The 12265-nt window shown below is 32.1% G+C and overlaps 1 protein-coding gene across 1 annotated transcript; it reads right to left on the reverse strand.

The window, feature by feature from the left end:
• Nucleotides 1–1109: 1109 nt before the first annotated feature.
• Nucleotides 1110–2337, reverse strand: LOC106753832. The gene has a single exon (XM_014635696.2). It carries the CDS (start codon nt 2188–2190, stop codon nt 1576–1578), a length of 615 nt encoding a protein of 204 aa, XP_014491182.1. The 5' UTR covers nt 2191–2337; the 3' UTR covers nt 1110–1575.
• Between the last annotated feature and the right edge of the window lie 9928 nt (nt 2338–12265).

Here is a 12265-nt window from a genome sequence, read left to right on the forward strand (position 1 = left end):
TTCCAATAAACATTTTGGAAATTATTTTCCGCAAGGAGATTTGATGGAGTGGAGGAAGAAATGTGATAGAGTGTACGAAGCAACAATAATCTTTTTGTCGTGTTATTTGAAGCTGAAGTGCCAACTTTCTACTTGGAAAGCATGTGATTGTGATTAGGAAAAGGTATTTTTAACAACTTTTTTTTAAAATTATTTACGTGATAGTTTGTGATTGGTCCATTTCAAATATACGAATCAATAAAATAGTGACACATAATAATTTATTGTCAAAAAATTGTTAAAAAGAATTGTTAACCTATAATTGTGCCTGTGATTATATTAGTAAAGTCACAAAATCTTCACACCTAATTTTGTGTTACTAGAAAATCTTTATCTCCAAAAGGTAAATCTTCCTATTCTTTCTGCCATTTTACATCCCCACTATTACAATTAGCTCTGAAAAAAGTTTAGATTAAGAATAATCATTCTTTGATAAATATTAATCATTAATAATACATCTAGTTTATGTAAGTTCTTCACTACTCCTCTCACACTGAAACATGTATATATTATAAGACTAAATATTTATGGATGACAAATAACACATTAGAAACTCTAATGATAATAATAATAATCCTTAAATCTAATTCAACTCCGTAAAAGTTATTTATAGCATCAAATTTGCACTCATTTAAATTAATTGACCTTATATCTAAAATCTTTAAAAGATACAATTCTATTACATACAGTTGTGGGAAATTTCTACGTATTTTCTGCACAAAGATACCTTAAACAAAAGGGAAAGAAGTAATTTATATGAAGGAGATTTAAGAAATGACCTTTAAGGAACATTAAAAGAATAAAGAAAGGAATAAACCAAGAGAATATAAAGTGTTTATATTCTCCATTTTTTTGGGCTTAAACAAAGGAAGATTTACGAAAAGAAGAAATTAATGAATGTCATTCCCTTTGCACCTTTCGATGCATAATATATATATTCTCTCTTTGCTTTGTCTCCTTCAATGAATATATAATTGGTTTTGCACCTTTCTTTCACATGAGTTATGCTACTATTAGCTGTAGGGCCATTTTTTCCTTTTACAGGATGGAACACTTTTTCCAACCCATCATTCAAATTTAATTTATTACTATTTATTTATATGTATGATGATATATCAATATACATCAATTAGCTCAGCTTCATATGCTGCAATGGTTAAAGCACCAACATGTGTGCTTTACCAATACAACACACTAACATCTTCCAAATTTTGTTCTCTTTCTTTTATTGTACCACCTGAAAAGAGAACATGGATGAAGTATCCTATGGCACCATTCAACAGTAAAAATGAAAAAAAAAAAATACAAAAATAGAAAGAACAAAATCCATTCACCCTGGTGAGTTTGCTGTCATAATTAAACCAGTTAAGTAGCATAATATATCTGTGATTTACCAAGCTAGCTGTTCTTGCTGGTGTCTCCCTTATTCTAAAAAAAAACCATAACAAAGGGAGATGAGAGTGAAGGGTTGAGCTTTTTTGTTGTCGAGCCAACCATGATGAATATATAAGCAACGAAATCAGGGTTGAACTTGATTCATGCACCTTTTTTCTGCATTTCCCTCTTCCTCTTGAAAGACTCTTGCTTCTGCAACACCATTTGTCTGCGGAACTTCATGATGAAAAGGTCAGCAGCAAAGTCAATCTCATCCTCCAGTTTAAACTCTTTCCCTGCCTCTTCCTTCGAGTTCTTCACCAAGTCAATCACCGACCCTCCAAGATCCAAATCCTCAGAATCAAAAAGGCTGTGTGTGAGATCCGGGTACTTGTCATCTTCATCATCATAATCATCACCGCACTCATAGTTGTAGTAACCTTCATAGCCCTCTTGATCTTGCTGCTCCACCACCATGGTTTCACCGGGGTTTCGCAAGGACAGTGAGTTGTTGTACAACACTATGGCCTTGCTTTGGTCACTGCCATCTTCCAATAAGCAATCATTATCCTTGGACTGAGAATCGTGCCCCCACACAGAATGAAACTTCTCCGAGAGGGAACTCATCAACAACTTTTTGTTCTTGATGAGGGAGAATATGAGCAAACGAGCCCTTATGGCATTTGTTTTGGACTTCAAAGCCATGGTTTTTGACTTCGCCATTGAGCTCAGATTTGATATGATCTGCTTCAGAAACCCTGATGCTCGGTTCTTCATGTTGCTCTTTCTGATATATAATACCAACTATCAAGCAACAAATAGTGAAATATATAAGAACAATAATGAACGAAATCAAAGGTAGGAAAGAGTACAAAGTTGTACGTTAATAACGCAAAACAAGTGTTTTGGGACGAAAGAGTACAAGATGGGTAGAAAGGTTTATATAGGCGATGGTGTTGCAGGAGAGTGTATAGAGTGATGCTAGCTGTTTATTGTTGTGAGGGAAACACGTATACACTTTAATTCAGGGTTAAGAAAAGAAAAAAACAGTAAAAGTGACACTTGGCTTTTGCTTATAGGTCTGAGGTATTGCTTGTTGGGTGAGTATTACACCACAACACCAAGCTGCACTTTTTTGGTGGCCGGTTTTCGACAAAAATATTACTTTCACATCATATATAATAAAAATATGGCTAAATACTTTTTTCCACTATTTCTATATTTTAATTTTTAAATTTTAAAAATGAATAAATCTAATTATTTTGTCTTAATGGTATTATATTTTTTAACCTAATATTTTAAACTAACATTTAAATTAGAGGAATTATATCTATTTATTTTTAATGTTTGAAGATGATATTATATCAAAATTATGAACATAAACGAATTTTAATTCTATGTTAAAAATTATAGCTAAAAACATATTTAATTTTTTTTAAAAAAATCACTTTACCATCTATTTTTAATAACATATTTAGTATTTTATATGAAAATATAAAATAGATATATTCAAATATTAATATGTTGAGTTTGGGAAATGATAATATTTTGTTATATCGTATTTCGAATGTCATGAATTTATGTGACTCTTCTAAGTGAAGATGTTCATTTTGAAGTCCATTACCTTCAAGCCATGGTAATTAGGTAAAAAAAAACACATACTTCTCCATATATTAACATCTTAGGCATTACAATCAGTCCTTTTGCATGAAGATTTTATTAAAAGAATGAAAAGAAAAAAAAATAAAAAAGCATGGTAAACCATAACAAACCTATGACAAAATTACATTTCTATAAGAAAAAAAAAAATACACATTATGAGAAAAAACAAACTAAGTAAGTACTTAACAAACTAATGAAACACTAAACAACTCGGTAATCAAATTCATCAGCTTGTCACAATATTTATCATTAGCTAACTCTTTCACATTTAAAAAAAAAAAAAAAAACCTTTAAAGCTCCTTCTTGCTTTTTGTAAGCTTTTGCTTTGGTGGATTTAGTATTAACTTTCTTTCGCTCATTCCTATCAGATATTTGAGTTGGTTCAACACCCTCTTCGTCGAATCATATTTCTTATTAAGCATATTAGCCCATTAAAAAATTAATTTTAATTATTTCATAAAAAAGCTTTCTTAGAGGATAAAGAATTTGAAATTGTTACAAAAAGACTATGAGGTAAATCAAGTTGTTATAAACCCTATAAACTATTGATAGGATGTGGCATCCTTCAAAGAAGGAATATCAACTAAGGAACGAGACTCCACTAACACAACACTAGTAAAAATATTTAGATTTTTAATAATAAAAGGTTCATTCGCAACACAAATATTATCATGAATCGTTATTGACTGAGGTTGTAACTAAGCAGTAGGCTCCATAGACTTCAAAACTAAACATAGTTATATCCTCAGCACCACTTCAGAACGATAATGTATTTCTATGTTTTCGTCAATAGTTTTCTCCCAGCAAAATAACATTATATCTTATTGTAACCAATTATATTTAAATAAATTATCACTAATCATTTTACCATTTAAAAAAATATAAAGACAATTTCTTATATTCTACATCAATCATAAAGACAAATTTTGTCTTTTTACTAAAATTTGATTAGACAAATTAAATAAAAAATCAACATAAACTAATACAAGTGAAAATAAACCTTTAAGTTTATTTTGGTGCACCGATTAAAAAAACACCTACTTCACACTTTAGTACATTAATATCTTTTATTAGAATACTTTTTTAAACTTAAAATATCAATATATATTATTTTATTATTAATTATAGTTGTGTTTTTTAGGAGTGTCAAATCATATTTTATTTTTATCTTTACATCATCATTTTCATTATTTTCATTTGAGTAATTAGATTTTGATATCCACTCAATAAAAAAATAATATTCTCTTTACAATTCAAGATATATAATAACTTTTTAATTATATGTTTTTTAATTTAAAATTTTAATGTATATTTATTATATTATTAAAGCGGGTTATAAGATGGGTGTATATTTTTAAGAGTGTCAAAATATTATTTTGTTTTCATTTTTTCATGAATTCACATTTTGAGAATTAGTTTAGATCTTTAATCGCCTGTATCAATTTACAGATATATATTTCAATCTTTTGTTTACACTTTTAGTTTGGGTAACATTTAGTAAATTTTGCTCAAATTGTAAAGGAAATTGATATTGAAAATAATAAACTAAATGATTGTGAAATATTAGCAATTAAAGTTAAACAAAAGTAGACAAGAACCTAAAATATCAAAACCCACATGATGGAACTGTTCTCAATAACACCTCAAAATCTGAACAAAGTGCCCATTCTTTATAGGCTTAATCGTTTTCAATTCGCCCCTTTCAATTATTTGACCTCTATTATGTGGCTTGTGACTGAAATTGGAACAAAAAGACTAACCTAACTCGAGTAGTCATGGCCGAATTTTTAAAAATTATATCGTGGTTATAAAAAAACCCAAATAATAATAATAATAATAATAATAATAATAATAATAATAATAATAATAATAATAAAACAGATACTTCCGAAACACTTGAAGATATTTTTTTTAGGATAATAATTTTTTGACAACATTTTTCTTTATAACGTTTTAACATCATTTATTTGTGATTGGTTCATAGTGATGTTTCTTTAAATTACTGTAGCTTAAGCACGCTTAATCATGGAGTTCTTATAGGTTAGCTATCGAAAATCAAATGCATTTGTTGATATGAGTAGCCAAATCAATTCCTTTAAGCTATCCTTCAAATGTATAGTCCCATACCTATACAATCTCTAGATCCCTCTCATTCCGGTGTATGTTCGATTCTTCCATGTGGTCATTCCACTGAAAGCCTGCCAGGAGCCTCTCCTTGTCCGTACATCTTGCACCAGCCCGTACTCCCCGTTCTCGTCAGTGTCCGAATGTCACATTATTATTAATTGTAAAATAATTTTAAATTAATCAATGACACGTAAATAATATTAAAATGTTGTAAAAAAATATTATTAAAATATCATTATTTTTTGTCATAAATAAGAAAAAGACAAAATAACCATAACCTTGGACCATCGAGACGGAGTTTCCTTCTTTTAAGAAATTGGAATCTCATTTACTTAGTGCAATGATGTTGGTCTCTTCTTCAAGTTTTACATGTATGGGAGAAAGGGTTGCATCACGGAACTGTTTGGAAAATTATGTGCCACTTGTTACTACAGTAACGGATTCCAATTAAATATTTAATGATTATATCTCCACTTTGAAAACTTAGCCCCTAAGATTGCATCCTACGCCTCGGGATCTACTCCACTTTTTATTTTCTCACCTCTATTATCTTTAAATGGAAATAAAATAAACATTAAATTTAAAAGCTTCCTCAGCCTACGGCTCTGATCTCATCAGCGCCAAAACAAATCCTAACGTCAATCTTGTTTTGAGACTCAGATCATTTAAAATAAGAAAAGTAATGTTATATTCAATTACTATACTGGTAAATAATCTGAATTAAATTTCAAAAGTATATATTTTACTTTCTAAAATTTTGGGTTTTATGAGAGCATGTAAGTAATTAATATAGTATGAATTTTTAGTGCATATATAACACGTTAAAAGAGAAATAAAAGAATTCGTATTAACTTTAAGAGCTTGTTCATTTAACTTGAATGTGATATATGATTAGCCTTTTACAAAATTTTATTTATTTACTATTGACAACAATACACATTTTTTGTGTTATAGCCAGTGATTTTCACGTATGATAGGTGAGGCATTTTTTTGAGTTGTCAATCCATTCATTTAAATCTTATACAATTTTATTTTATTTTTTGTTTTTTTACGGTAAAAATGTGTATGTCATTATGTTTATTTATAATAAATTTATTTTTACCAAAGACTACATCACAACTATTGTTACATAATTGACTTATGTTTAATAGATTGTGATTTAACCCATCAACTAATAAAACTTTGCTAATGCACAAAAAAGGTTTGAGACTTAAGTGACCAGTTCCTATAAATATTGACATTTCTTCTCTCATGTATCATAAGCACCCATTCTTTAGGTACTATGATGGAAGTTCTTTCTCAGGGTTAAATATATCTACAATGAAAATTATTTCAAATTTTAGCACCCAAACTTATTTGCATTGTTGGGGTTAGCTTTTTTTTTTTTTTTTTTTTTTTATAAAGTTCTTTCTTAATTAAAATCAGTCATAGTTTTTGTTTTATTTACATAACCAATTTATGTTTTGTCATGTGCTTTTCTAAAGCTTTTAAGAAGCATGTTCAAGGATTTTTCATTTCAACTAGTTTGTGATAGAAGTTTTCTTATTGCAACATTTTCTACTTCAACCATATATATTTCATATTTATCTAGTCTTGTGGGTTGTTTGCTTGTGCTTTGTTGAGTTAAAACTAATTCCTTTTAAAGTTCCTTATTAGTCATATCATGTTCTACTAACTTCTTTTCTAGTTTTACCTTTTTTCTGTTTAGGATACTATTTCCTACTTTCAAATTTTCATTCATTTCATTGGTTGTACATAGTTTATTTTCCAGCTCTTTACATCTTTCTATAGTGTTTCCATTTATTTTTTTTATACATTTCTATAAGTCTACCATTATTTAATGACAACTTCATGATATGCTTGTCTAACATTGTTAAAGTCAAGAAGATCTACCTCTTTGTCATCAAAGTTGTTTGATGTGTTGTAGTATCTATTAAAAATGGGTTTTAAATCTAATTCAACTCCACAAAATCAGTTTGTAAAGTGAGGTTTGTACTTCACTTATATATTATAAATTGGCCTTATCTCTATGTGGGACTCCCAACACACCCCCGTCACGCCGAGGTATAGACATCTTGAGCATGAGATTAGAATTAATGGTGGTCCGATAGTGGTCCGACAACGGGTGGAATAGAATGTCTACATAGATCTTGCTAGGATAGACTTCAATCATGACTCTGATACCATATCAGAGCAGTTAGGCTTAAAATCCACTTTCTAATATATCAAAACCATGGTTAAAGCCTATCTTAGCGAGATCTATGCATTTTGTTTCACCCGTTGTTGGACCACTATCGGACCACCCATTAATTATACTCTCACATTCGAGATGTTTATACCTCGGCGTGAAAGGAGTGTGCTGGAAGTCTCATATCGACTAAATATAAGACCAATTTATAATATATAAGTGAGTACAAACCTTATCTTAAAAGTCGATCTTGTGGTGTTGAGTTAGATTAGAATCTACTTCTTAATACTTTATTAAATTGAAAATAATTTCAGATGAAAATATTCATTAGCATATTCATATTTTTTTTATAAATAAATCCATAAAATTTGAAACAATCATATATTTTGCTCTGCAAAACTTCTTATTCTTTCTTGTGCCACATGCAAACCCTGCAAATTGAATTTTATCGTCATCTATTTTAAAGCATCCTGTGGCAGCTTTAAACTTTGCAAACTCAGTGTATGGATAAAACATATACATGCATGAACCATATGTACAATAATATTGGTCCCAATGAAACTTGTTGTTACTTCTTGTACGGCTGCAGCAAAAAATAATCAACATGTGAGCACATGACGTTTTGAATAAAACACGAGCCTCTTGTATGTGTGGAACCTACCCCAAGATATCAACAAGTCTTATCAATGAATCAAAAGACATGTATATTATATTACGATTTTCCAATACCTTTTTCTGCTTTCGACTTGCTAGCTAGATTTTACTTACGAGTTTCAATAATTAATTAGTTATTGGTGCAACTTGATAAACTATATATTATAAACCAAATATGGCAAAGCTAAACTTTAGCTATGGGTTTCGTTTTGGATGCTTTCATTATAATTGGTTTTCCATCAAGCAAGTTGCTGAGCGCATGCATGCATTATTATGCTTTTGTTGCCCACAGATCTCAATAATCTCATTTTGACCTATATAAAGTTCGACAACGTGGTAATTTAGGAGAATCGTGAAGTTTAAGTGGTGCAATCTAGTCTGTAAAGGAAGATTAACAAAAAAAAAAAAGTTTGTCATAAAACTCAAAGTGCATGCACTCATAAAATAAACGACAATTTAAGTCCAAATCACCTTATGGTTAACTAGTGTGTCTTGTACCAATAAAACTAGTGTATTTCATCAATTGGAATTGCTTTTTTCTCATATTAATAACAGGCTTAATAACTAAATACATGAATCATGCGTTACATATTTAACATGTATTAAATGAAAATCTTAATCGATAAACAAATGAAGTTCATATTTTAATTTGTTTTTCTCCTGTAATGAAAAATCTAGGCTATAAAAAAAAGTTTAAGCATGATTTTACAAGGCCAGTAGACCTTTTTGAAGACCTTCCGAACTTCTTCTAATAAATACTTCTTATTTTTCAAATTGTTCTGACTTGGAGGTAGTTTCTGGTTGAGAAGGGTGTGTTTCCAAATTCATGCTTTGAAGTCAAGATGCTCTAGGTCCTCGTCTCTTTAATAATGAGAGGATGTGTATTTGTAGAAGATACTTCAACGTCTAAGTTAGTCGAGTTCGTGAGATAACAGTTAATGTAGCAATAATGAACGTAAATCATTTATCTCGACGATTGTATTATTTATAAGGTAATTATGACGTTTGTGGGTCCTCACCTACATGAGTTTGAGTGGGTCTAATGATCTATTTACCTCATGAGCCAATTGTTTGATCCAGATTCTGTTAAGTTATAAAATAGTACGCCATTAGCTTTGGTAGTCCGAGAGGTAGTCGGACGGATTGGCTTGTGGTCGGATAATGGTAGTCAAACAAGTCGATAGGTAGTTGGACATGCAGACAAGTAGTCAGACATGCTGGTCGGCAGGTAGGTGTACAAGCCGACAGGTAGTCGAACAAACTGTTGACTAGTGAGACAGATTGACAGGTAGTCAGACAAGCCAATATGTACTCGACTAGGCCGCTTAGTAGGAAGTTCACCATTAGCTTTGGTCTGCAACACGTGGTCCTAAAAAGTGACACATAACTTTTGGTAGGCAACATGTAAGTCCTTGGTAGGTGGCTCCTAGTGTGTGTTCTACACTAAGTTGTCCTAGGATGAGATCAATGTTGATAAGGCCAAAGGGTAATCAACCATTTATAGTAATCCAACCTCTAGTCTTTTCATGATTTGAAGGCATGTGAAGAACTTTAGTAAAACAGTGGTAGTCGACATTCAACTACCTTATCAAACATAATTAGTAGTAGGTAGTCGTCTTGTAGAGTTCTACAAAACAAAGAAAATTTGAATCTTTAGTGGTAACCTTACACGTATAGTAGCCTCCCAACCTCGAATAACATAATGAAGAAGACGTTTGAATGATGGGATACAAGGTCCTGATTAGATGTGAATGGGGTTGTCATACTGCATAGGAAATAAAGTGAAAAGGTGGAAAGTTGCTTTTGTTCAGCACTAGTATCTTTCTCTTGCCTTTTATAACTTTTATTTTTAGACTAACATATATGTAGTCGAGCATGATCCTATTTTTGTACAATTCCTTTAATGGTTGTTGGAAAAATTGTAGATTACTTTTACTCATTTAGGGCTAATAAGGTAGGAAGCATACAAATATGAGAGTTGTTCAACCGAGGCTGGCAAGGTAGGCGGGAACACGAGGGTTGTTAATCTAAGTTGTTAAGTCGAGCCTGGAAAGGTAGGCGACACACGAGAATTATTCCATCAAGACTGATAAAGTAGCCAACACAAGAATCTAAGAGTTGTTTAAAGCAAGACTGACAAGGTAGCTGACATGAAACTGCTTGAAAGATTTAATTAGGGCCACCTAAATAGGTGGTAGAGAACTGCTTGGAAGGATAAGCCTTGGATAGCTTCCCCCTAAATCCTAGCCGAGATGTCATCCTTTAGGAAGCATGTAACCTAGTGCTCATCTTCCTTAACCTAAATAGACACCCTATTTTGTTGATCCAAGTAAAAGATTCAATTATCACCAAAACCAAGGTTACACAATTGAGGAATGTGATCTTAATCAGAAACTCGTCTAGATAAAGCCTTAGGAAACTTTATTTATAACACATAACTCAGACTCGATAGAAGATGAGATGAATAAGGATGTGACCAAGGCTTTTGTGGTGTATTTTAAGGTGGAGAGCAAGGTTAATAATAAGAAGAACTTGTCCGACAACCTGAGCGAGTGTATAGGGAGCAACAAAAAGATCCCACTAATGTTAGAGTAAACAAAAGCACCATAATGGACCGATTTGATAAATAATTATCATAAAGAAAGGTGTACTCTTTCTTCTTAGTTCAAAATTTTTCCCTAAATTTGATTTTAGCCAAGCAAAGTTTTAACAAATCACATTCTTTAATGGAATTTCTTGTCTCAATTACATTTTGACAGTCTTCTTGGATCCAAGTCATCTGATGTTAACTCATACACTATAAGCTACCAACATAATTAAGCTTAGATGACTTAACATTCATAAGATACCAATATAGTTAAGTTTAGATACATCGATATTTGCATGCTACTGGCTTAAATTCCCCTACATGCAAATTGCCAATATATTTAAGCTCAAATGCCCTAACTTCTACAAGATACTTATACAATTAAGCTTAGATCCAAAATATTTATAGTCTATTTACATGTCATAAGCTTGGATCTCATACATATGAAATTTGCTTAAGTTAAATTCATTCATTAAACTCAAATCCCTATACATATGTAAACTACTCATTAAGACTCTGATCCTAAAAAATCCACAAGTCAGCCATTAAAGTTTGGATCCTTGATATCACTAGTGGAAAAACGCTGTTTAACGTTGATTATTTTGGGATTTTAACGTCTCATTCACAATCGACGTCAAAACCGGTGACGTCAATGGGACGTCGCAAATCCTACACAACAGACGTCTATACAGGCGTTAATTAGTTCCATGTCAGATGTCACTTCACGTCGGTGCAGGCGTAATCCGACGGCTAAAGGCAATATATAGACGTTAGATGATGCAATACCCGACGTCTAAGAGCACATAAAGACTTCGAACATGTCACTGACCACTGTCTAATGTCACTATTAGACGTCGGTGTATGCATTAACCGACGTCTAATATAGACGTTGTGTTTTAGTGCAGTTTTGTTCCTGTCTTTGGACAGTCCAGTAGCACATTCTTTCTTTACTAGTTTCCCCCGAAAAAAAGCTTGCCTCTTTTGAATTTCTCATGGCATTTCGAACCAAAATCGAACTTGGGTCTTTGCTTAGTTCCATTTTCAACCGCAAGAGGGAAAAATTACGGTGAAACGATAACTAGGCAACGACCTAGGGTCATTTTTGGGTCAAAACACCACGAGAAATCCAAAAGACGGCCGCTTTTTCTGGGAGGCAGCTAGCAAAGGAAGATGTACTGCGTTACCCCAAGAGAGGAACAAAACTACACTAAAACACAACACAAGGAAAACAAATTTTAATCAGTTGAACCAGAAGATAATCGAATGTTTAAACGGTAACCATAAAAAAAACACGCACCTGGGATGCAAGGCCACAAGAGAGAAAAAGGAAAGGAGGGAGACGATGCATGATGTTATCAGAAACAATAATGCAATGCCGCAAGAGAGGAAAAAGAGAGGAGCCGCAAGAGAGAAAAAGGAGAGGAGGAAGACGATGATATCAGAAACTGCAATGCCGCTAAGAGTTTGCGGTTTATATAACATGAAATGGGACGTCGGTTGCTCCAGAGACCGACGTCTATAGTAAGCTAGATGTCGGTTATCTAACTAAGTCGACGTCCAGGATAACATCAAAATAACTTTTTGAATGCCCATTAGACGTTGGCCACCAAGGGAGCCGACGTTTAGCACGCTGC

The sequence above is a fragment of the Vigna radiata genome, unplaced genomic scaffold, assembly GCF_000741045.1.
Source record: "Vigna radiata var. radiata cultivar VC1973A unplaced genomic scaffold, Vradiata_ver6 scaffold_7, whole genome shotgun sequence".
Lineage (NCBI taxonomy): Eukaryota > Viridiplantae > Streptophyta > Magnoliopsida > Fabales > Fabaceae > Vigna > Vigna radiata.